This window comes from Ranitomeya variabilis, chromosome 2 (genome assembly GCF_051348905.1).
Source record: "Ranitomeya variabilis isolate aRanVar5 chromosome 2, aRanVar5.hap1, whole genome shotgun sequence".
Taxonomy (NCBI): Eukaryota; Metazoa; Chordata; class Amphibia; order Anura; family Dendrobatidae; genus Ranitomeya; species Ranitomeya variabilis.
Genome location: NC_135233.1, coordinates 626,378,510 through 626,405,179, shown reverse-complemented (window position 1 = coordinate 626,405,179; position 26,670 = coordinate 626,378,510). Strand labels below are relative to the sequence as shown.

General features: G+C 49.3%; 1 protein-coding gene across 2 annotated transcripts in view; it reads left to right on the top strand.

Moving 5' to 3' along the window:
• Nucleotides 1-25,525, top strand: part of LOC143807461 (anillin-like) — a 58,244-nt gene extending 32,719 nt beyond the window's left edge. For both annotated transcript variants that reach the window (XM_077289027.1, XM_077289028.1), the window contains 14 exons: nt 2,813-3,101; nt 3,187-3,304; nt 3,381-3,516; nt 3,591-3,764; nt 11,127-11,253; nt 11,334-11,382; nt 11,623-11,670; nt 11,755-11,784; nt 11,872-11,893; nt 12,079-12,188; nt 23,520-23,606; nt 23,685-23,792; nt 23,865-24,037; nt 25,025-25,525. In XM_077289027.1, the coding sequence (XP_077145142.1) occupies nt 2,813-3,101; nt 3,187-3,304; nt 3,381-3,516; nt 3,591-3,764; nt 11,127-11,253; nt 11,334-11,382; nt 11,623-11,670; nt 11,755-11,784; nt 11,872-11,893; nt 12,079-12,188; nt 23,520-23,606; nt 23,685-23,792; nt 23,865-24,037; nt 25,025-25,181 (1,628 nt within the window). In that variant the 3' untranslated portion in view covers nt 25,182-25,525. The remainder of the gene's footprint in view (nt 1-2,812; nt 3,102-3,186; nt 3,305-3,380; nt 3,517-3,590; nt 3,765-11,126; nt 11,254-11,333; nt 11,383-11,622; nt 11,671-11,754; nt 11,785-11,871; nt 11,894-12,078; nt 12,189-23,519; nt 23,607-23,684; nt 23,793-23,864; nt 24,038-25,024) is intronic.
• Nucleotides 25,526-26,670: the final 1,145 nt, after the last annotated feature.

Here is a 26,670-nt window from a genome sequence, read left to right as displayed (position 1 = left end):
CCCACTGCATGTATTACATATTGACACGGCAGCTGTCCTGCTCTGGTTGCTGCGACCTGTCCTGTTTCTACCTGGCCATACGTTTGTATATATGAATTAGATTCTTCCTGTATCATGGGTCCACCTTTCTGTGAAATAGTTACGGCCAGTCCTCCAGTATGGTGGAGTTGATTATTTGCGGCATTTACTATGGCCCCAACATGCTGCTTCGGAAGATTCCCCGTCCCTATCCTAAATAGCACATCAAGACAGTGGGGTCCAGGAATAACATTGGAATACATTTCCTGGAAATCTTCTATCTTCTCTGTGTATCCCGTCTCTGACTGGGTAACTAAAGTAGGAGGGGATGGATACTCATAACCGCTAGCAATACTAGGCATAGCAGGGACTGGTGCTGGCGGTGGCTGATTAATAAGTGCCGTCAGCGTTAAGCAAGGGAAAGGTGGGGGCTACAACTCCGAGTCTTTTTGCTCCACAATTGTAACAGACCTCTCTCCACTGAGGATTAGTAACTCCGCATACGTCACAAATCCACCCGGCAGGATCATAGGGTGAGGGCGCCCTGAGTTTTGGCAACCCAGGATATATTGGTGCTTTGGGATTGAGGGGCACGGAGCTTACAGTCGGGAGGAGAGGCTTGATTTCCTGGAAAGGGACCATATTATCTAACAGGGAGACCCCCTGTCCCAGATCATCATTTTTTATTGTTCGTTTTTCTGGCACATTATCCTCAGTCACTTTCTCAATTCCTTCCTGCACCACAAAACATCCAGTCACTTACTCAGGTAATTGTCATAGTAGTAGACAGCTTTCCTTTTTTAACGTAACAATAACCGAAACAACCAGACTTCACTTCCTCTTCTACTTCCACATAATCATCACACAATTCATGTGCCAGACCACGGATTTCCTCATCGTCTTTAAGCAAACCATTCAGTTAACCTTCCTTTATTCTTTCTAATACCTTCGTCCCATAACGTAGGCTGTAGCCTCCCGCTCTCAGGAAAACCCATGATTGAGAATATTTTTCCTGCATTCCTGACAAATTTCTTTCCCCATCTTTGAACCATAAGACTAACAGTATCAGATCCATCACACAAATCCAAACTGTTCTTTTTCTTCCACGGAAACATGATTCTCCTTTAGAGCTAAATATCCTTACTTCAGTTGTGCACAGCACTCGAACGGCCGTTCAGACTGTTCCACTGGGTCTGTCCCCCACTGGGACAACCCAAAATTCCAACACGGTACTTAGGGAAAGGAGGAGGGCGTCTTAGACTATACCTCCGGACACCTCTGGATAATATATATATTCCTAAGTTACGTATCCTACCCAATCTTCGATCACCTCACCACGCCTGATTCTAACAGTGATCAGGATTTCAGGATATTTTGATTAAAAAGAGAATTACATCACTGGTCAATCCGGGATGTCCGTCCCTTATGAGGTACGGTTCGAACACTGGGCCCCCAACGGAACTACACCTCTATATGATTCTACCCAAGAATCACCCTACCATCGTGGACAACCTCAGATCCTCTTGGCAGCAACAAACACGGGAAAACCACACCAAACAGTCAGTCTGAACAGTATAACTGCCAACTTACTGTGGTTGTCGTGGGGGATGATCAGTCCCAATTCCCAGTGCCTGTGTCTGGTCCGAGGGTCCTTTGTCTTGATGTCCTCCGGGGGGCCGAAGCGTTCTTGTTTGGGGGCCCCACGTTGGGCGCCAAGCTGTTTGGGGAGGATCTGAAGTGACCCTTCACTTCACTTGACTTAGTGATTTTCAAATTGATCCACAGGGCGTTGCTGGCAACAGAGAATGACCAGACGGATACGTGTCTGTTTGGGAGGATCAAAAGCAAATCCCTAATCCCGTTTATTGTGTCGCACTTTTCATGATCTTAGCAAGTTATACTTCAACCAATAGTATAAAAACACGCACAGTTCTTAACCTATAAGAATGCAGGAAAACCGGAAACTACATATATGGCCGTGTCTACGTGGCATAGGAAAAAAAAACGGCTTGTACGTCAAGGTCTTTGCACAACAATACACCCTCAGTCTCATATCTTATTCAGACTAGAACAATCTGGCTTTAATAACAACTGTGAACTTTAGCCTAGTAATAGAATTTATCTCGTAAACAACAATATGGAGTCACCAACACCAAATGAAGCCCTTTAGTTTTGGTCTTAGTTTAACCCTTCACAGGAGTACCACTAGATTTCGCCCTCGTATACTGATCCCATCACCTCACTCACAAAGGCAGAGGTGTCTCCAGTTCTTGTAACAGACAATTTAGTGCAAAATTACCCCCCTGTGTGGAGTAGGAGAAGTAAAGCAAGAATGTAAGAATACGATTGTTGGTATGCTGCAGATTTACGCTTTCTGGAGGGTTCATCCTCACTTGGGATACGGCTGGTATAATGTGTATCTGGTCCCAGTTAAGGTACCAGTTATTTGGGAACGATGGCCACTCTTCTATGCCTTTTTAATGCCAAATTAGTAAGATTTTTTTGAGTGCTCAGGACATCCATACAGCTAAGCCTTGTATGGTGTACTCAGGATTTCTGCTTTATTAGCACATACAAGCTACTTAAGTATTGTCACAAATGAAAGAAAAGTTCCCTCCGAAATATATAGCCAGTAGGAACTTCAGGGGCACGTGAATAGAAATGTGAAGCGTCTCAGCTCATCAGTGTTTTAATCACTATGACACGAGTTATAACACAAGATGAACACCAGACACAAAATGGATCATAGGATGCACATCATTGTAGTCATATTGTCCATTTGTCCTTCCTGCAGGAGTCATGGCTGATGGGCGTCGTGTGACACTGAACAGCTCAGAGCTCATTGACCAAATATTTGAGGGGGTGCTGAATGGAAGTGCAGCTGCCGAAGACTTGGAGGCACCAGACGGGGAGCTCCCTCCAATATCAATACTGTCTCCTCTTACAAAGTCATTGGATCTTCAGGCTGCTATCAGCCCCCTAGTGAGTCCAGCCCTGAGTGCCATTTCGGTTGTCTCTAGTTTGCCAGAGCTGCTAGAGGAGACACCAGAGGTGTCGGGCTGTGAGGACCACCTTCCCTACAGGTATGACAGAGCTAAGATTTATGTATCCCGAGTCCTGTGATGCAGGGGTCTGAGTCCAGTGTTGCCTCTCCTGCTCTCATTACAGCATTGATGCTTACCGCACTCTGCGGAGGAACGTTCATGAAGCGCCAGCCATCCAGAAGCCTGCACCCAAGAGGCAGCGTGTGGACCATGCACCCGTGGATGTGAAGGAGAAGATCAAGGTGAGAGGGTGTCGCTGGTTTGGGCTCTTCCCAGAGACAGGCTAGACCCTAACTGGAGTGTATTCTTCTGTGATAGATCCTGAGTAAGGAGGTGTCATCTCTGCAGCGCATCGTGGAGCAGTCCTGCTGCGCCCTGAGCTACTGCGTGGATGCAGAGCACGGGAAGGGCACGCGGCAGGAGGCTGAAGCCGAGCGCCTGCTGCTGCTGTCCAGTGAGTCCACGCTTCAGTAAGGCCATGCGCAGAAATCTACTGTTCACTGTTCAGTAATCCATTCTCCTGGCTAGGTGAGAAGAAGGCCGCTCTTCTGAAGGAGCTGGAACGGCTCCGTGATGGGAGATCAGAAGAGCCGCCATCAAGTCCTGAATGTGACCTGACACCGTGCTGTGGCTCTGTTACCATATCTGACATCCGGCTGCCTCTTAAAGTGGATTATGTCTGCTCCACCATCCTGGAAACAGGTATCTCCTCCTGGCTCTTAGTCTAGACTCTAACCACATGTGTCCAATGGGCAGGTGACATGATCCATCCTGAGCTGGGGCAGGATATAACCGTCCAATGGGCAGGTGACATGATCCATCCCTGGCTGGAGCAGGATATACCCACCAATGGGCAGATGACATGATCCATCCCGGCTGGAGCAGGATATACCCGTCCAATGGGCAGGTGACATGATCCATCCCGGGCTGGAGCAGGATATATCCGTCCAATGGGCAGGTGACATGATCCATCCTGAGCTGGGGCAGGATATAACCGTCCAACGGGCAGGTGACATGATCCATCCTGAGCTGGAGCAGGATATACCCGTCCAATGGGCAGGTGACATGATCCATCCTGTTATGATCTGGTGACCTTGGAGCCGCATGAAACTTTCTCTGGAGTCGGTGGAACCTGTACTGACCGCAAATCCTGAACTAACACCGCAACTAGAAGTAGCCGTGGGGTGTGCCTAACGGACCCTAGACACCTCGACACAGCCGGAGGACTAAATACCCCTATAGATGGAAATAGGAATGCTACCTTGCCTCAGAGTAGACCCCCCCCAAAGGATAGGCAGCCCCCCACGAATGACTGTGAGTAGGAGAAGAATAGACACACGCAGGTAGAAAACAGGATTTAGCAAAAGAGGCCACTCTAGCTAAATAGGAAAGGATAGGACAGATTACAAAGCGGTCAGTATTAAAACCCTTCCAAAAATATCCACAGCAGATAATACAAAAAGTTCCACAATCTAACTAAAGACATGGAATGTATATCTGCCACTCCAGAGAATCCAACAAGACTGAGAAAATACTGACACAATCTAAGCTGGACAAGAAAACACAAAGAATAGCACTGAATTGTGAAGCACATAGCATGTGTGCCACAGGAAAAAAAAACACACTTATCTTTGCTGATTTGGCAGAAAGGCAGGAGGAACCAAGCAGAGGTCCAACACCTCCCAACAACAATTGACAACTGGCAAGGACTAATGAATCCTGCACGCCTAAATACCCCAGTCAGAACTGCAATCAGCAGATACACCTGACCAGGACTGCAACTCAGGGGCAACTACATTACCACCTACAACCACCGGAGGGAGCCCAAAAGCAGAATTCACAACAGTACCCCCCCCCCTGAGGAGGGGTCACCGAACCCTCACCAGAGCCCCCAGGCCGATCAGGACGAGCCAGATGAAAAGCATGAACCAAATCAGCAGCATGGACATCAGAAGCAAAAACCCAAGAATTATCCTCCTGGCCATAACCCTTCCATTTGACAAGGTACTGAAGCCTCCGCCTCGAAAAACGAGAATCCAAAATCTTCTCAACCACATACTCCAACTCCCCATCAACCAAAACAGGGGCCGGAGGATCAACAGAGGGAACAACGGGCACCACATATTTCCGCAATAAAGATCTATGGAAGACCTTATGGATAGCAAAAGAGGCCGGAAGTGCCAATCGAAAAGACACCGGATTAATAATCTCAGAAATCCTATAAGGACCAATAAACCGAGGCTTAAACTTACGGGAAGAGACCTTCATAGGAACATGACGGGAAGACAACCAAACCAAATCTCGAAGCCGGGAACCAACACACCGACGACGGTTAGCAAAACGTTGAGCCTCCTCCTGAGACAACACCAAATTTTCCACCACATGAGCCCAAATCTGCTGCAACCTGTCAACCACAGAATCCACACCAGGACAGTCAGAAGGCTCAACCTGCCCAGAAGAAAAACGAGGATGAAAACCAAAATTACAAAAAAAAGGCGAAACCAAAGTAGCCGAACTAGCCCGATTATTAAGGGCAAACTCGGCCAATAGCAAAAAGGCCACCCAATGATCCTGATCGGCAGACACAAAGCATCTCAAATAAGTCTCCAAAGTCTGACTAGTTCGCTCGGTCTGGCCATTTGTCTGAGGATGAAATGCAGAAGAAAAAGACAAATCAATGCCCAGCCTAGCACAAAAGGCCCGCCAAAACCTAGAAACAAACTGGGAACCTCTGTCGGACACCATATTCTCCGGAATACCATGCAAACGAACCACATGCTGAAAAAACAACGGAACCAACTCTGAAGAGGAAGGCAATTTAGGCAAAGGCACCAAATGAACCATCTTAGAAAACCGGTCACAAACAACCCAGATAACCGACATCCTCTGGGAAACCGGAAGATCAGAAATAAAATCCATAGAAATATGCGTCCAGGGCCTCTCAGGGACCGGCAATGGCAAAAGTAACCCACTAGCACGGGAACAACAAGGCTTGGCCTGCGCACAAGTCCCACAGGACTGCACAAAACGCACATCACGTGACAACGAAGGCCACCAAAAGGACCTACCAGCCAAATCTCTGGTACCAAAAATACCAGGATGACCAGCCAACACAGAACAGTGAACCTCAGAAATCACTCTACTAGTCCATATGTCAGGAAAAAACAATTTCACCACAGGACAGCGGTCAGGTCTATCAGCCTGAAATTCCTGAAGAACCCGCCGTAAATCAGGGGAAATGGCAGAAAGGACCACCCCTTCTTTCAGAATGCCGACCGGTTCAAGGACCTAAGGAGAATCAGGCAAAAAACTCCTAGAAAGGGCATCAGCCTTAATATTCTTAGAACCCGGAAGATACGAAACCACGAAATCAAAACGGGAAAAAAACAAGGACCATCGAGCCTGTCTAGGACTCAGCCGTTTGGCAGACTCGAGGTAAATCAAATTCTTATGATCGGTCAGGACCACAATACGGTGCTTAGCTCCCTCAAGCCAATGTCGCCACTCCTCAAATGCCCACTTCATAGCCAACAACTCCCGATTGCCGACATCATAATTGTATTCAGCAGGCGAAAACTTGCGGGAGAAGAAGGCACACGGTTTCATCAAAGAACCAACAGAATCCCTCTGAGACAAAACGGCCCCTGCCCCAATCTCAGAAGCATCTATCTCAACCTGAAACGGAAGAGAAACATCTGGTTGGCGCAACACCGGAGCAGAAGTAAATCGGCGTTTAAGCTCCTGAAAGGCAGAAACAGCCGCAGAGGACCAATTCGCCACATCAGCGCCTTTTTTCGTCAAATCAGTCAAGGGTTTAACCACGCTGGAGAAGTTAGCAATGAACCGGCGATAAAAATTTGCAAAACCCAAAAATTTCTGAAGGCTCTTCACGGATGTGGGTTGAATCCAATCATGAATGGCCTGAACCTTAACCGGATCCATCTCCATAGATGAGGGAGAAAAAATAAAGCCCAAAAAAGAAACCTTCTGCACCCCAAAGAGACACTTAGACCCCTTCACAAACAAAGCATTGTCACGAAGGATCTGAAATACCATCCTGACCTGTTCCACATGAGACTTCCAATCATCGGAAAAAAATCAAAATATCGTCCAAATATACAATCAAGAATTTATCAATATAAGTCCGGAAGATATCATGCATGAAGGATTGAAAAACAGATGGAGCGTTAGTGAGCCCGAATGGCATCACAAGGTATTCAAAATGGCCTTCGGGCGTATTAAACGCAGTTTTCCATTCATCACCCTGCTTAATACGAACAAGATTATATGCCCCCCGAAGGTCAATCTTCGTAAACCAACTAGCCCCCTTAATCCTAGCAAACAAATCGGAAAGCAAAGGTAAAGGGTATTGAAACTTGACCGTGATCTTATTCAAGAGACGATAATCAATACAAGGTCTCAAGGAGCCATCCTTCTTAGCAACAAAAAAAAACCTGCTCCCAACGGTGAAGAAGATGGCCGAATATGCCCTTTCTCCAAAGACTCCTTAACATAACTCCGCATGGCGGTATGTTCAGGCACAGACAGGTTGAAAAGTTGGCCTTAAGGAAACTTACTGCCTGGAATCAAGTCAATCGCACAATCACAGTCCCTGTGCGGTGGAAGGGAACTGGACTTGGGCTCATCGAATACATCCTGAAAATCAGACAAAAACTCTGGAATTTCAGAAGAGGAAGAAGAGGAGATTGACATCAAAGGAACATCATTATGAACCCCCTGACAACCCCAACTAGTCACACATAGATTTCCAATCCAACACAGGATTATGTACCTGCAACCACGGGAAACCCAGCACGATAACATCATGCAAATTATGCAACACCAGAATTCGACAATCTTCCTGATGGGCTGGCGCCATGTGCATGGTCACCTGTGTCCAAAACTGGGGCTTATTTTTAGCCAAGGTGTAGCATCAATCCCCCTTAAAGGAATAGGGTTCTGCAAAGGCTGCAAGGGAAAACCACAACGCCTGGCAAACTCCAAATCCATTAAGTTCAAGGCGGCGCCTGAATCCACAAACGCCATGACAGAAAATGATGACAATGAGCAGATCAAGGACACCGATAACAGAAATTTAGGTTGTACAGTACTGATAGTAAATGAACTAGCGATCCTTTTTGTCCGCTTAGGGCAGACTGAAATGACATGAGAAGCGTCGCCACAATGACTTTGCTCTAAGGACGACGCCACAGCGCGCACAGTTTGATGCTCCCGCAAGCGCCGATCAATCTGAATGGCCAGAGACCTAGAATCACTCAGACCGGAAGGCGTGGGAAACCCCACCATAACATCTTTAACGGATTCAGAAAGACCCTTTCTGAAAATTGCCGCCAAAGCATCATCATTCCATTTAGTCAACACAGACCATTTTCTAAATTTCTGACAATACAGTTCTGCCGCCTCTTGACCCTGAGACAGGGCCAACAAGGTTTTCTCCGCTTGATCCACAGAATTCGGTTCATCATAATAATCCTAAAGCCTGAAAAAAGGAATTTACATTAAGCAAGGCCGGATTCCCAGATTCCAGGGAAAATGCCCAATCCTGTGGATCGCCACGCAGCAGGGAGATGACAATTTTAACCTGCTGAATGGAATCACCGGAGGATCGTGGTCTCAGAGCAAAAAACAGTTTACAATTGTTTTTAAAACCCCAAAATTTGGACCTATCACCAAAAAACAAATCAGGAGTAGGAATCTTCGGCTCTAAAGCAGGAGTCTGAACAATATAATCAGAAATACCCTGTACCCTAGCAGCAAGCTGGTCTACACGAGAAGCTAATTCCTGAACATCCATGCTGGCACAAGACTCCTCAGCCACCCATAAATAAAGAGGGAAGAAAAGAAAAAACAGACTACAGAAAAAAAAATGGCTCAACACCTTTCTTCCCTTCTTCTGAGATGCATTTAACTCATTAATGGCCAGTTGTACTGTTATGATCTGGTGACCTTGGAGCCGCATGAAACTTTCTCTGGAGTCGGTGGAACCTGTACTGACCGCAAATCCTGAACTAACACCGCAACTAGAAGTAGCCGTGGGGTGTGCCTAACAAACCCTAGACACCGACACAGCCGGAGGACTAAATACCCCTATAGATGGAAATAGGAATGCTACCTTGCCTCAGAGCAGACCCCCCAAAGGATAGGCAGCCCCCCACGAATAATGACTGTGAGTAGGAGAAGAATAGACACACGCAGGTAGAAAACAGGATTTAGCAAAAGAGGCCACTCTAGCTAAATAGGAAAGGATAGGACAGATTACTAAGTGGTCAGTATTCAAACCCTTCCAAAAATATCCACAGCAGATAATACAAAAAGTTCCACAATCTAACTAAAGACATGGAATGTATATCTGCCACTCCAGAGAATCCAACAAGACTGAGAAAATACTGACACAATCTAAGCTGGACAAGAAAACACAAAGAATAGCACTGAATTGTGAAGCACATAGCATGTGTGCCACAGGAAAAAAAAACACACTTATCTTTGCTGATTTGGCAGAAAGGCAGGAGGAACCAAGCAGAGGTCCAACACCTCCCAACAACAATTGACAACTGGCAAGGACTAATGAATCCTGCACGCCTAAATACCCCAGTCAGAACTGCAATCAGCAGATACACCTGACCAGGACTGCAACTCAGGGGCAACTACATTACCACCTACAACCACCGGAGGGAGCCCAAAAGCAGAATTCACAACACCATCCCGGGCTGGAGCAGGATATACCCGTCCAATGGGCAGGTGACATGATCCATCCCGGGCTGGAGCAGGATATACCCGTCCAATGGGCAGGTGACATGATCCATCCCGGGCTGGAGCATGATATACCCACACGGGCTGATCTGGACTGTCTCTGTAGACTTCCGGTGGTAACACCTTGGTGCAGCGGTGGATCAGAGATGACTTTAATCCAGTGTTACCCTTTAAATGCTGCAATCTATAGCAGTGCCTGACATTGTAATAAAGCCCCTCCGGGCGCCACTCGCAGGCCTGACACTCAGAAATAGACGTTAGTCTGCAAAAATTCTTATCAAATGTATTCTAAGAAAAATGCAAAATACTGTTAATAATAATCACTGCCATAACGAGCTGTATTACACACTATATAACCAAAACTAGTAGAGGAACCATGACTGTCTGTGGAGGGAGATTTATATATTTATTCCAAATTAGGGAGAACCCCCAAATAAACCCACACGAGGAGACCAGAAAATGTAACTTATTTCTATTAAAATAAAGACTATACAAAGGATATAAAAGGTTTTGTCTCTGATCTGTCTCTAGTCTGCAGTTATTTTATGCTAATTTATATGATGTATAGTGCCCGGGTGCTGATAGGTATTGACAGAATAGGACAACACCTGGCACCAGCGGCCCCCAATATGTTTCATCCCCTGATGATGCTGCTAGGAGATTTATACGGTATAACCACACCAGCGAACGCTCTGCCCCATAATGAAGGCTCTATCAGTTTGTATTGCTGTAATTGTATCGACCCATAGGATAACGCCAACCTGTAATGGCAGACGGTCTGACTGAAAAACAAAACGCAGTCAGAATTCCTGGATATTCTTGTTTTTCCTTTTCTCAGTTTATTTTTCAGCACAGTATACTTACCAAAGAATAATGTTGGTTAAGGCAGCCATCACAACCTCCCCTGCCAGGAAATGTACAGTTCTGGGAAATCTCTGCATCGCTTATAGACCAGTCACCAGTGTGAGCAAGTTGGAGGCCACATCCTCTCATGAAAAGACAACCGCCTCCTCCCGGGATCCCCTAGTCTGTCGTTGCCTCCTTTTCCTCTGGGATTCCCCTACCCCTTTGTTTTGGTCATCGCCTCCTCTTTCTCCAGGGTTCCTTTATGTCTGTCATCACCTCCCCTTCCGGTAGGGATACCCTCATCATGATGACGTGCCAAGTGCAGTGGGGACACTGCTTGCTGCTCCTTGTCTCCTCCCCCTGGGTCCATTCTGGTTGCCCCTTACCTACTGACAGGGGGTTTACCCACCTTATGGTGTCATCATCTCTCTGGCTTTATCTCCTCAGGGCCTGCTGGCCATTACTTCCTCCTTCTGATCCGTTATGGGGCCTACGACGTGGTGGCTACGCCTCTGGCCAGCACTTCTGATGCGCACACCGGGGACACTATCACATTCCCTACAAGCATTACCCTGTAAGTGCAGCGACGCTCTGGTCTGCCAGGATCTGCACCCTGGGCCCCAGCAGTCATTATGTCTCCTCTCTCCTGCACAGGAAAGACACCTCCGCAGACTTCAGAGTGAAGTTTGAAGTGTACAGCCTGGTGAGTAGTGTTCAGCGGGGGGCGATGTGGGCTGCTGCGGTCTCGCAGCCTATGGACGTGTGTGACGGACATATGTTAGGAGACCTGTGCTGGGCGAGGGGGCGTGTGCTGGGCGAGGGGGCGTGTGCTGGGCGAGGGGGCGTGTGCTGGGCGAGGGGACGTGTGCTGGGCGAGGGGACGTGGGCTGGGCGAGGGGACGTGGGCCAGTCCCGCTGAATGATGGCCTATATTGTTTTCCAGGCACAATCTGGATATGTCCTGGATAAGCGGAGATCTCTGAAGCCCAAGGTACTGTGAACTAGTTAGTCACGCCATCACTGTGTTCTCACCATGCGCCGTTCTTAAATCCTGAACTCCTGTCCTCCTCCTCAGATCACACCCAAGAAACTCCTGTCCTCGCGGGTAAGTTGCCAGGTCTGATGCTTGTGGTTTTTTTTCTCCCCCGTGGTTTCATCAAGGTAAGCGTCCTATCTCCTGTTTCTTCTGCAGAAAACCTCCTTGAACTCTCCAGGTAAGAGCTGACCTGTTGGCTGCGCGGCTTCTCTGGGGTCTTTTGGGTTGGGGGTCTGTTCTCAGTGCTCATTCTGTAGTCACTAGACGGGCTGATGGGTGATGTCTGCTCACTTCCTCCTTATCCCATGGTGGCCGGTCTCTTCTATTGCTGCGAGTGCCACTAATGATCTCTTCTGCCTGTAGCTTGCAGTCCGGCAGTGAATGCGCCGCTCCGACCCAGTAGTTTCCTGCTCGTCGGATCACTCACCGTCACTCAGGAATCTTTCAGCAAGTACAAGTTTCCTCTGGAAAAGGTAAGTGGCCATTTCTCCTATGTGCCGTCTTCTGCCCAGATGTGACGTCACTGACCTCTTATATGTGTGCGTCCTCCCTGGATGATGTCCTCACTCTGTGTTCAGAGAAGAGCTTGGCACTCGGGCGATATAGTGACCTTTCATGTAGCATTCCACCAACAGCATATGCTACCGTTTCAGGCCTGTGTTCCAGGCCTTCATCAGAGTAACAGGGCTCTGAGAGTGGAGTAGTTTAAGTGGTCATGAGGCCTCTGCACGCACAACTATGGTCTTTACCGTTGTGCTACTCTTCCTAAACTGCTTCATGCAGAGCGACCTGTTACTCTACTGAAGGTCCGGAACATAGGACTCCAAGGTTCTATCCAAGTATGTAGTAGGTGTAATAGTATTAGCAAATACCTCCAATTAGAAATGTCTTATAGTTCTTCTGATTTGCTATGTCTCTTTGCTCATGTGCAAGCATTGCAGGACGTTGGGTATTCATGGTTATTACCAGTGGTATAGTGAGTTATCTAGTTGCTAGTGGTTGTAACGATGGATATATAAGGTCCTAAACAAGAAATTGATGTAATAAGGGATTAAATTAATTTTTGTGAACATAAACTCCTATAAAACTGAATTTTATTATAAATATTTGTGGCAAGGATTGTGATAGGGAAGATAGGGATAGACTACGGTGAGTGGGGGCGCCAGATCGCTCTTTAGGATGCCAACCTCCACAGTAAGGTAGGTAATCAGTTAGGCCTATTGCAGGGAATTTGTAGGCAAATTTTGGTCATCTATTTATGGTATTTAACCTGTTAAGTCACACTGGGTGGGTGATTTTTTAAAATATTTATAATAAAAATCAGTTTTATAGGAGTTTATGTTCACAAAAATATATAAGGTCCTGCAATGCCTGCACACGAGGAAGGACACATAGCAAATCTGAATAACTATACTACATTTCTAATTGGCAGTATTTGCTAATCTTATAACACCTACTACATATTTGGATAGGGCCTTGGTCATGGGAATTCCCCTTTACATTTTCACTATTTCACTGTATAACCTTGAGTGCTGAGCTCTTTATATACTTAACCGACTGGACCTCTACTCAGCGGCTATCTGTCACAAAGTGACGTACTGTATATACTATATATCACATCACTCTTTTTACCCTCATGAGAATAACGAAGTACACAATCTCTGAATTCTTTGGTTTGATGTGTTAGGACTAGTGATGAGCGACCGTGATAACGTCTTGTCAGAGCATGCTCTGGTGTTATCTGAGTATCTGGCCGTGCTCAACGATTATGTTCGAGCCCCTGCAGCTACAGGATTCGTGGCTGCTAGACATCCTCAACACGTGGGGACGGTGTAAAAAAACAGGCAATATGCACATGTGTCTAACAGCCTCAGAGACTGGAACATAATGTACGAGCACGGCCATGTAGTCTTATAACGCCCCAAGTCTCGCCTCCTCTCTGCCTTCGAGTCTCGTCTCCTCCTCTTTGCCTTCGAGTCTCGTCTCCTCCTCTTTGCCCTCGAGTCTCGTCTCCTCTCTGCCCTCGAATCTCGTCTCCTCTCTGCCCTCGAGTCGAGTCTCGCCTCGTCTCTGCCCTCGAGTCGAGTCTCGCCTCGTCTCTGCCCTCGAGTCGAGTCTCGCCTCGTCTCTGCCCTCGAGTCGAGTCTCGCCTCGTCTCTGCCCTCGAGTCGAGTCTCGCCTCGTCTCTGCCCTCGAGTCGAGTCTCGCCTCGTCTCTGCCCTCGAGTCGAGTCTCGCCTCGTCTCTGCCCTCGAGTCGAGTCTCGCCTCGTCTCTGCCCTCGAGTCGAGTCTCGCCTCGTCTCTGCCCTCGAGTCGAGTCTCGCCTCGTCTCTGCCCTCGAGTCGAGTCTCGCCTCGTCTCTGCCCTCGAGTCGAGTCTCGCCTCGTCTCTGCCCTCGAGTCGAGTCTCGCCTCGTCTCTGCCCTCGAGTCGAGTCTCGCCTCGTCTCTGCCCTCGAGTCGAGTCTCGCCTCGTCTCTGCCCTCGAGTCGAGTCTCGCCTCGTCTCTGCCCTCGAGTCGAGTCTCGCCTCGTCTCTGCCCTCGAGTCGAGTCTCGCCTCGTCTCTGCCCTCGAGTCGAGTCTCGCCTCGTCTCTGCCGTCGAGTCTCGCCTCGTCTCTGCCGTCGAGTCTCGCCTCGTCTCTGCCCTCGAGTCGAGTCTCGCCTCGTCTCTGCCCTCGAGTCGAGTCTCGCCTCGTCTCTGCCCTCGAGTCGAGTCTCGCCTCGTCTCTGCCCTCGAGTCGAGTCTCGCCTCGTCTCTGCCCTCGAGTCGAGTCTCGCCTCGTCTCTGCCCTCGAGTCGAGTCTCGCCTCGTCTCTGCCCTCGAGTCGAGTCTCGCCTCGTCTCTGCCCTCGAGTCGAGTCTCGCCTCGTCTCTGCCCTCGAGTCGAGTCTCGCCTCGTCTCTGCCCTCGAGTCGAGTCTCGCCTCGTCTCTGCCCTCGAGTCGAGTCTCGCCTCGTCTCTGCCCTCGAGTCGAGTCTCGCCTCGTCTCTGCCCTCGAGTCGAGTCTCGCCTCGTCTCTGCCCTCGAGTCGAGTCTCGCCTCGTCTCTGCCCTCGAGTCGAGTCTCGCCTCGTCTCTGCCCTCGAGTCGAGTCTCGCCTCGTCTCTGCCCTCGAGCCTCTCCTTTTAGATGAAGTTAGAAGGGAAGGTCGGTCGTCTTCTTGGGGATCATTTCCAGGATCAGGTGGTTACTCTGCATGGATTTGGGGGGTAGACTTGCTTCCTCTGGGGAATGAATGGCTTCTAGCGCAGGACAATGACTCATTTTATTGTGAGTTTAATCTCCATATCTGCGGAAACGTCCCATCTTCTGCCTTTTAGACAAGCTGTCCTGACCCCCTCACACTTGCTCAACAGATATGCTACAGTGAATCGGTGCAGACTAAAATCTGTCTCTTCGCCTGGACTCTCAGTTAAAGGGAACCTGTCAACTGATTCATGCTCCTTTATACCACGACAGCATGAATCAGTCGGGTGCAGAATTGCAGCCAGGTGTATCTTTCTACAAACTATTTATTTTATTTTTTTTTACATGGGAAATATAGTCCAATATCACATGTGAGTGGGAAATTATTTGGCTCTTTAGGGTTAGTCGATGATTTAAAGGTTAAATTCTGATGTTTTTAATCTATGAAATAACACATGGGTGCGAGTGGGCAACTGGTTTAATCTAAACAGGGATCTAACAGTCTGATTTTTACATAACATTTTTATGGATGTGTAATATGGCATGAAGAATGGAGATTTCTCATGATCTCAGAAGCATTGATGCTCATCAGGCTGGAAAAGGATGTGAAGCCAATATCCATAGTTTTTACTGCATCGCCTCAGTCAGATATGCACAAATGGGGACAATTCAAGAACATTAAGGCTACTTTCACACTAGCGTCGTGCACTGCACATCGCTATGCGTCGTTTTGCAGAAAAAACGCATCCTGCAAAAGTGCTTGCAGGATGCGTTTTTTCTCCATAGACTTTTATTAGCGACGCAGTGCGCCGCATTGCCACACGTCGCAACCGTCGTGCGACGGTTGCGTCGGACCGTCGCCACCATAAAACTTTGCTTGTAACGTTTTTTGGTGCGTTGTCTGCAGCATTTCTGACCGCGCATGCGCAGCCGGAACTCCGCCCCCGCCTCCCCGCACCTCACAATGGGGCAACGGATGCGTTGGAAAACTGCATCCGCTGCCCCCGTTGTGCGGCGCATTCACAGCTAGCGTCGGTGCGCCGCAACGTCGCTAGTGTGAAAGTAGCCTTACCCCCATCTCCCGCTCCTCAGGAGTTGTCAACCAACAGATCACTCCAAGAGCTTTGCATGTGATAGTCCACAACGAACCCAAGGTAACATCTAAGCAACTAATGGCCACTTTCATGTTTGCTAATGGTAATGTTCATGAGCTCGCCTTTAGGAGGACACTACACAATTTTGTGCTTGGCAGGATTGCAAGGTAGAAAACCATGGCTTGTTTCGATGTGGTAACTCCTTTTTCAGGTGTCGGATGAAGCTGAAAGCTGAATTCACAATGGATACAAAAAGCGAGTGCTACACTCTGGACATTATTATATAGAATCACCAAAAGGATTCAAAGTCTACCTCCATTTTTGTTCTTTCATGGTCCTAGTAGAAGCCAGAGAGCATCCAAAGGTTCCTAGCCTGATGGGTCAAAATGGTGATTTCCTTGGCCTAAACTCAACCCTGGGCATTTATCGATGAGACATTTGATACTTTAGCATTTTTATCCATTCCCTTTAGTTCTTCGTCATTAAGCCCAACTTGATGTGCAATGATGGTTACAAAATCTTGTGTGTGAACAAGGGATGGATGTTAAGCACTTTTACTCTTTCCTGGCTGAAGCGAATATCGGAGGCTAGTTTCTCTATTGTAGTGATATGCTCTTGCATGACTACCTCACTCACACATAATGCAGCAGGACTTTGTGCACCCACCCTGGAGACCAAGTGAGAAGGCAACCACCTCTTAAGTCACCACAGAAGAGCCACACATGCTGCATAGTTCAGGCACCTGAACAGCTGTTTCATGTTATCATAGGTTTATTTCATGTGAGCTACATAATTCAATTCAATTGAAGTCACATTGCCATTATGCATGGGAAGGAGGGAGGGAGGAGGGGGGGCAGGCACGAGGGAGGGAGGAGGGGGGGCGGGCACTTGACCCCGGAGTTTAAAAAAAAAAAAAAACCTAGCAGCGCAAATCCAGTTACAGAATCTGCCGCCCCCTCTCTTCTGCCGCCTGAGCCAAAGAGCTCAAGTCGCCTCATGGTAGCAGCGTCACTGGCTAACGACCTGTGAGAACGATAAGTGAGTCACCGTTACGTCACGGGATCGCTCCTGCATCGTTCTGGAGCTGCTGTGTTTGACATCTCTACAGCGACCTAAACAGCGACGCTGCAGCGATCAGCTCGTTGTCGCTATCGCTGCAGTGTCGCTGAGTGTGACGGTACCTTTAGGGTACCGTCACACAGTGGCACTTTGGTCGCTACGACGGTACGATCCGTGACGTTCCAGCGATATCCATGCGATATCGCTGTGTCTGACACGCAGCAGCGATCAGGGACCCTGCTGAGAATCGTACGTCGTAGCAGATCGTTTGGAACTTTCTTTCGTCGCTGGATCTCCCGCTATCATCGCTGGATCTTTGTGTGTGACAGCGATCCAGCGATGCGTTCGCTTGTAACCAGGGTAAACATCGGGTTACTAAGCGCAGGGCCGCGCTTAGTAACCCGATGTTTACCCTGGTTACCAGCGTAAAAGTAAAAAAAAACAAACAGTACATACTCACATTCCGGTGTCTGTCCCCCGGCGTTCTGCTTCTCTGCACTGTGAGCGCCGGCTGGCCGGAAAGCGAGCACAGCGGTGATGTCACCGCTGTGCTTTCCGGCTGGCACAGACACAGTGGAGAGAAGCAGAACGCCGGGGGACAGACACCGGAATGTAAGTATGTACTGTTTTTTTTTTTTTACTTTTACGCTGGTAACCACGGTAAACATCGGGTTACTAAGCGCGGCCCTGCGCTTAGTAACCCGATGTTTACCCTGGTTACCCGGGGCCTTCGGCATCGTTGGTCGCTGGAGAGCTGACTGTGTGACAGCTCCCCAGCGACCACACAACCACTTACCAACGATCACGGCCAGGTCGTATCGCTGGTCGTGATCGTTGGTAAATCGTTATGTGAGACGGTACCCTTAGGCTTGTTTTGGATGAATGGATGAAGAGCCTCCATTCATCAGGATTATGACTTATCTTCAGAGCTTCCATTAAACTGTTGACATTGTTGCATGCCACAAGATCGCTCTCCATGAAGTGTTGGACAAGATCTTTATCACGCTTGCGGAACAAACAAATCTGAGCATTGCCCTTTAGATTCCTCTGCTGTAGCCGGACCCTAGGAGCTCAGCCTTAAGGTACCGTCGCACTCAGCAACGCTGCGGCGATATAGACAACGAGCCGACCTAAACTAGATCGCTGGAGCGTCGCTGTTTAGGTCACAGTAGAGACGTCAAACACAGCAACTCCAGAACGATGCAGGAGTGATCCAGTGACGTAACGGCGACTCACTTCTCGTTCTCGCTGGTCGTTAGCTCCATGTCAAACATTGCTGGCGTCGTTGCTTTTGATGTCAAACATGACGATACACGCCAACCTGGCGACGAAATAAAGTTCTGGACTTCTAGCTCCGACCAGCTATGGCACAGCGGGATCCACATCGCTCCTGCGTGTCAAACACAACGAGATCGCTATCCAGGACGCTGCAACGTCACGGACTGTTGTCGTTCTCGTTGCTGAGTGTGACGGTACCTTTACTCTTGGGTAGATCCAAATCTCTAACGAGATGGTTCAGTAAACTGTGTTTATAAGGTGCGGTTCAGTTGGGATTGCTGAGAGAAAGTCTGGGTCGGAGAGGAAAGTGCTTCATAGACAAAGCTTCATCTTCCTCACTTGGCCCGACTGAAAATGTTTCTGGTGGTTTTGGAATCTGCAGTTCTTCTGTGTGTGATAATGGACATATTGCAGATGGAAAGTTTGGATACAGTGAAGTCCACTTCTTCTTCCTTGAAATGTCTTTTCAAATGGAGCATACCACCAGAAATAGCAATTGGTTGTTTGATAGGTTGGCTCTCCAGATCCTTTAGCCCACAAAATGCATAGATTGCCTCTTCCCCTGCAACCAGTGGGTAAGATGTGATGCTCCTCTATTGCGGCGTATGTGTGTGGAGCCCAACTCTTGTCCTACTCTCATCCTATTCTGCAGCCAATATACAGGTTGTAGGCTTTCCTTATCATGGTAGCCAAGTTTAGCCTTTGTGACGCAAAAGTATGTAGTAAAAACTAACTTCTTTAATGGAAGAATAAAGCATACCTGAAAACTATAGAAACCTGTCAATATGTTAAGAAACTAAACTAAGAAGTCTTAAAACATTATACCTTACACAGAGAGCATGTATAAAAGTAGGTGATGCTTCTGTATTTAGGATGACGTCGTCGGAGCGGAGTTGGCGTTAGATCGTCCTAAGATGACAGAATACTGAAGGCTCACTAGACTAACTAGATGATAATAACCAGGAATCCGAGTACATAATAGAAAACCCAGGGAAAAGTACCAGTGTACATATAGCAATAACCGGGATTTATTAAACCATAGCTCCAAATGCTAAATACTAGAAAAAAGGAGGACCAGGAGCTAGTAGTAAATATGCATATAAAAGTCTTTATTATTACAAAGCTTATAAAATCAGAACATGAGTAATCATAATAAGTGTTCCACAACACCACACGGATGGGGGAAGAAAAACAGCCCTGAACCCCAAACCCCCAGTGCTGGAGGCGGTGCTAGTATGAACAGTTACGGGTAGTATCAACCATGTAACAGATATTACAGGTGGATGCATGCATTATTTAATGGCCATAGTCTTCAGTGGACTTTTTCTTTATGTGAGTCCATGTGTCGATCTGGATCTATACTTACCGTGGTTCCATTGTAACACGCGCCCCCCTGTGGCCGTGCGCATCGCCCTGTGTGCGGGCGGCCGTCGCGCACAGACGGGCGTCTCTTGTGCCCTGCGCGCAGGTCCGGAACTCCTTTCCCGGCCTGTGTGCTCGGCCTGACGCCAGGTCCTTGTGCAGGGCCTCCTTGCCGCAGTGCGCATGCGCCGACAGCGCCACTGGGATTGGTGGCTGCCGGACATGTGACTCAGGTCAGGGGGGTTATAGGCAGGTCCTGCTCTACCTGATACCACATCCCCTTGAGGAAGCAGCGTGCAAACGCTGCGAAACGCGCGTCGGGGCTCACCCACCGGCGGGACCCCTTTTCCTCTCTTCCCCCACACATGGGTAAGCATTTTTGTCATATGTTGTACTGCTGTATCTGGGTTTGCCGGCCATGATTAGTTGAATACACTTGCTTCAGACTTTTCGGTGTGCATACACACAGCAGTCACTATGTTTTTTTGGCTCCCCATGCTATTACTAGTTGTTACTATATGGTGGTTATGGTGCATACATATCTTTGGGACTGTTCCCTGTAATATCTGTTACATGGTTGATACTACCCGTAACTGTTCATACTAGCACCGCCTCCAGCACTGGGGGTTTGGGGTTCAGGGCTGTTTTTCTTCCCCCATCCGTGTGGTGTTGTGGAACACTTATTATGATTACTCATGTTCTGATTTTATAAGCTTTGTAATAATAAAGACTTTTATATGCATATTTACTACTAGCTCCTGGTCCTCCTTTTTTCTACTAACTAGATGATGTAACAGAAGAGCTACTAACAATGCAATAATGAGGAGGAAATCGTAAAGATGCAATGTTTCTATAAGCCACACGAAAGATGTCAGAAGTCATTACAACCGCCTGGATATAGAAAATTAGACCCAATCGGCAATTTTAAGCATAAGATTCATTTTCAGCCCCACAAAATTAGTTAAGTTCAACTGTGTTCATTTTTTAATTTCAGCGTATTGTTCCAACCTCACAATAATACCTGTCACTGTCCTGCTGTGACTGCCACAGTGTCATCGCTCTCCTCCATGGTCTTGACATGGCTACCCCCTCTTCCGCCATGTTGCTAACCTGATGCTGCCCCCCACTCCTCCCCCTTCTTGCTGTCCGAACGCTGCCCTCTCCACCTTGTTGCTGTCCTGACGCTGCCCTCACCCCTCTTCTCCTGTTGTTATCCTGATGTTGCCCTCACCCATCTTGCGTTTTGTTGCTTCCCTCACTACAATTCTTCCTTGTTGCTGTCCTGACTATGCCCTCTGTTCCCTTGTTGCTATCCTGGTATTGCCCTTACCCCTCTTTCATCTTGTTGCTGTCCTGACACTGCCCCCCTTCTCCTTTAGTCATTGCACTTACCCAGCTTTCGTCTTGTTGCTGACCTCTATCTTCTCCCTTGTTGCTGGCCTGACGTTGCCCTCTCCTTATTCCTTGTTGCTGGCCTGACCTTGCCTTACCCCCTCTTCCTTGTTGCTGTCCTGACGCTGCCCTCACCCCTGTTCTCCTGTTTTTATCCTGATGTTGCCCTCACCCATCTTTCGTTTTGTTGCTTCCCTCGCTACAACTCTTCCTTGTTGCTGTCCTGACTCTGCCCTCTGTTCCCTTGTTGCTATCCTGGTATTGCCCTTACCCCTCTTTCATCTTGTTGCTGTCCTGACACTGCCCCCCTTCTCCTTTAGTCATTGCACTCACCCATCTTTAGTCTTGTTGCTGACCTCTATCTTCTACCTTGTTGCTGTCCTGACGTTGCCCTACCCCCTCTTCTTCCTTGTTGCTGGCCTGACGTTGCCCTACCCCCTCTTCTTCCTTGTTGCAGGCCTGATGTTGCCCTACCCCCTCTTCCTTATTGCTTGCCTGACGTTGCCCTACCCCCTATTCTTCCTTGTTGCAGGCCTGATGTTGCCCTACCCCCTCTTCTTCCTTGTTGCTGGCCCGATGTTGCCCTACCCCCTCTTCTTCCCTGTTGCGTGCCTGATGTTGCCCTACCCCCTCTTCTTCCTTGTTGCTGGCCTGACGTTGCCCTACCCCCTCTTCTTCCTTGTTGCTGGCCCGATGTTGCCCTACCCCCTCTTCTTCCCTGTTGCGTGCCTGATGTTGCCCTACCCCCTCTTCTTCCTTGTTGCTGGCCTGACGTTGCCCTACCCCCTCTTCTTCCTTGTTGCTGGCCTGACGTTGCCCTACCCCCCCTTCTTCCTTGTTGCTGGCCTGACGTTGCCCTACCCCCTCTTCTTCCTTGTTGCTGGCCTGACGTTGCCCTACCCCCTCTTCTTCCTTGTTGCTGGCCTGACTTTACCCTACCCCCTCTTCTTCCTTGTTGCTGGCCTGACGTTGCCCTACCCCCTCTTCTTCCTTGTTGCTGGCCTGACGTTGCCCTACGTCCTCTTCTTCCTTGTTGCTGGCCTGACGTTGCCCTACCCCCTATTCTTCCTTGTTGCAGGCCTGATGTTGCCCTACCCCCTCTTCTTCCTTGTTGCTGGCCTGATGTTGCCCTACCCCCTCTTCTTCCCTGTTGCTGGCCTGATGTTGCCCTACCCCCTCTTCTTCCTTGTTGCTGGCCTGACGTTGCCCTACCCCCTCTTCCTTGTTGCTGGCCTGACGTTGCCCTACCCCCTCTTCTTCCTTGTTGCTGGCCTGACGTTGCCCTACGTCCTCTTCTTCCTTGTTGCTGGCCTGACGTTGCCCTACGTCCTCTTCTTCCTTGTTGCTGGCCTGACGTTGCCCTACGTCCTCTTCTTCCTTGTTGCTGGCCTGACGTTGCCCTACGTCCTCTTCTTCCTTGTTGCTGGCCTGACGTTGCCCTACGTCCTCTTCTTCCTTGTTGCTGGCCTGACGTTGCCCTACGTCCTCTTCTTCCTTGTTGCTGGCCTGACGTTGCCCTACGTCCTCTTCTTCCTTGTTGCTGGCCTGACGTTGCCCTACGTCCTCTTCTTCCTTGTTGCTGGCCTGACGTTGCCCTACGTCCTCTTCTTCCTTGTTGCTGGCCTGACGTTGCCCTACGTCCTCTTCTTCCTTGTTGCTGGCCTGACGTTGCCCTACGTCCTCTTCTTCCTTGTTGCTGGCCTGACGTTGCCCTACGTCCTCTTCTTCCTTGTTGCTGGCCTGACGTTGCCCTACCTCCTCTTCTTCCTTGTTGCAGGCCTGACGTTGCCCTACCCCCTCTTCTTCCTTGTTGCAGGCCTGATGTTGCCCTACCCCCTCTTCTCCCTTGTTGCTGTCCTGACGTTGCTCTCGCCCTCCTTTCGTGTTATAACTGACCTGATGTTGCTACCCTCGCCCATCTTTCGTCTTGTTGCTGTCCTGACGCTGCCCTCGCCCATCTTTCGTCTTGTTGCTGTCCTGACGCTGCCCTCGCCCATCTTTCGTCTTGTTGCTGTCCTGACGCTGCCCTCGCCCTGTCTTTTGTCCTGACGCTGCCCTCGCCCTGTCTTTTGTCCTGACGCTGCCCTCGCCCTGTCTTTTGTCCTGACGCTGCCCTCGCCCTGTCTTTTGTCCTGACGCTGCCCTCGCCCTGTCTTTTGTCCTGACGCTGCCCTCGCCCTGTCTTTTGTCCTGACGCTGCCCTCGCCCTGTCTTTTGTCCTGATGCTGCCCTCGCCCTGTCTTTTGTCCTGACGCTGGCCTGACGCTGCCCTACGTCCTCCTCTTCCTTGTTGCTGGCCTGATGCTGCTATCCTGTTACCCTCACCCTCTTCTAACTTGTTGCTGTCCTGACTCTGTATTCTCCCCCCTTATCCACACCACCGGCCATGTTGCTGTCTTGACACTATCCACTACTATTTTTTTTGTAATCTTAGGTCCCGTTGCTGTCCCCTCTGGAGGGAAGTCTGTATCTGAAGCTACAGTGTCAGAGTCACTCCCATGTACAGTGCAGTGGGTTCTTGGTACGTAGTCACACGCTCCTCCTTGTATTTCCACCTTTGTTTACTGATCCCCGCCACTTTTTTTTCCTCTCGTTACAGACCATGTTTGAGGACGTCGGTGGCTTAGCGGCCTGGCACAGGCGTTGGTGCATGCTGTCTGGGAACAGCCTCTCATTTTGGGCAAATCCTGACCAGGAGAGCTGTAAGGTGAGGCTGCCGCTTCCACGTGATAGTAGGTTGTCAAGTGGTGTGCACTGACCACTCAGCTTTGTCGTCCAGGAGCCTCTGGAGAGGATAAATCTCATCAACTGTACCAGCACCAAGGTAGAGCCCGCCAAAAGGGAGAGCTGCGCCCGGCCCCACACCCTGGAGCTCGTCACAATGAGACCACAGCGAGAAGATGATGTGGACACCCTTGTAATACAGTGCCGCAACATGCTCTGCTTCACCAAGTGAGTACATGACTGGTACAGTATCCTCGCAGGAGTACTTAGGAGTGATATAAGATGGTGTGCGGAAACCCGGGCACAGTATGGAGGATTACCGCCTCTCACAGAAGTATAGAGGAGCGATATAAGGTGGTGTATGGATCCTGGACACAGTATAGAGGATTACAACATCCCTGCAGGAGTACTGAGGAGCGATATAAGGTGTATGGATCCTGGGCGCAGTATGGAGGATTATAGCATCCCCACAGCAGTACAGAGGAGCGATATAAGATTTTGTATGTATCCAGGGTACGGTATGGAGGATTACAGCATCCCGGCAGGAGTATTAAGGAGCGATATAAGGTGTATGGATCCTGGGCACAGTATAGAGGATTACAACATCCCCGCAGGAGTATTGAGGAGCGATATAAGGTCGTGTATGGATCCTGGCACAGTATTGAGGATTACCGCCTCTCACAGAAGTACAGAAGAGCGATATAAGGTGGTGTATGGATCCTGGGCACAGTATGGAGGATTATAGCATCCCCGCAGGAGTACAGAGGAGCGATATAAGGTGGTGTATGGATCCTGGACACAGTATGGAGGATTATAGCATCCCCGCAGGAGTACAGAGGAGCGATATAAGGTGGTGTATGGATCCTGGGCACAGTATGGAGGATTACAGCATCCCCGCAGGAGTACTAAGGAGCGATATAAGGTCGTGTATGGATCCTGCACACAGTATGGAGGATTACAGCATCCCCGCAGGAGTACTAAGGAGCGATATAAGGTCGTGTATGGATCCTGGACACAGTATGGAGGATTACAGCATCCCCGCAGGAGTACAGAGGAGCGATTTAAGTTGATGTATCGATCAGCCAGAAGATCCTAAAGGAGCCTTCTGAGCTTCTGGTCTATATGGCGTCCTCTGCTGGTGGTTGTGTGCTGCTGTGTAATAACCCTTGTGTCTGTTAACCCTTCAGTGTGCCGATCCCTTTTCTCTCTTCCCAGGAGCTGGCTGTCTGCAGATACCAAGGAAGATGGACGCTTATGGATGGATGCCCTGAACCAAGCGCTCTTGGACATCAGAACCTGGAAAACAAGTCCTGTGAACGTGACCACAAGTGGTCAGGAGCAGCTCCCACGTGCCCAGCCCTGTGCCCGCTGACGTGGCACTGGCGGCATGGTATTTTATGCACATTTAATATATGTATTGGTGTCTAGCTTTGTGTTCTGGGGTGAAGGGAGTATATTCTGTATACATGTGTATATTGGTGCTGTGTGCCAGGCCCTGTATGAGCTGGTGTTCTCCCTTGGCCTGTGCTCTGTACAAGCTGGCGTTCTCCCTTGGCCTGTGCTCTGTACGAGCTGGCGTTCTCCCCTGGCCTGTGCTCTGTACGAGCTGGCGTTCTCTCATGGCCCGGGCTCTGTTTATCTGGCATTTTCTCTCCCAGTCTGGAATCTACACTTCCATGTTTTGTGCTGTTGATTGTAATAAATTATATAAATGGTTGTCTGTCTGGGATGTGTCATTGTGCGGATTAAATTGCTCTGGCCTCGTAAAGTGGCACCATATTGCAGCCCTTGTACTGGAGGAACAAGAGATCGCAAGAGAAGCCGGTATGGGTGGGGTGTCTCTGTGCACTGGTATGGTGGTGACTCTGTGCGCCGGTATTGGGGTGGGGGGCGATTCTGTGTGCTGGCATGTGGGTCCACTCTATGCCGGTATGGGAAGGGGGGCGACTCTGTGTCGGTATGGGGGAAGGGGTGACTGGGTGCCAGTTTGGTGGAGGGGCAACTCTGGGCGCCGGTATGGGGGGAGGGGTGACGCTGGTATGGATGGAGGGGCTGCTCTGGGCGATGGTATGGATGGAGGGGCGACTCTGGGTGCTGGGATGGATGGAGGGGCGACTCTGAACGCCGGTATGGATGGAGGGGGCGACGCTGTTCCAGTATGGGGGGAGGCCACACTGTACAGTGGTATAGGGGCAGCTGTGTGTGCCGGTATGGGGGCGTTATGGGGAAGGGGGCGCCGGTGTGAGTGATGAGGGAGACTCCTTTTTGGATTTATGAATTCAGGCCCCATAGATTATCCAGAGATCTTCCTCCACTCCTGAATTGTGGCTCGCACCCTTGGGAAAAGTGCGCAATTCCCAAAAGCTCTTTACCATTTGGCCTGAGAATTAGAGGCCCTGTGTTAATGAAGGCAGGAGGAGCAGAGCTAGGACACCCTGCTGTTTTTTGTGCTAGTCTGCTTACATCAAGGAAAATCTCCAGACCCAGCATCACCAACATCTAGAGATGAATTATGAAAGTACCGTGCATCTCAGGGATAAGTCCAATGTACCACCAGAAACCTGGGATCACCCTGCAAGCACCCCTGTGTCTCATATTTCTCTAGCTGTCCCAGATTACAAGCTATCGAGACTGGCCCTCCAGAACCACTTAGCCAACCCAAGTTTGGACTCTCCGTATTGGTCCAGCTCCAACGAACCCGTTGAGACATCAGATGTCCCGTTTGGACCTCCCGCTAGGAAGTTATGACCCATCCTAGATATTGGGAATTATTTTGGCTGGTCAAGGGAGAATTAAGCCCAACCCAGAGGGGCGGTGGCAAATATGGGAGGGGCGCATGAAGTGTTAAAAGCTAGCCACAC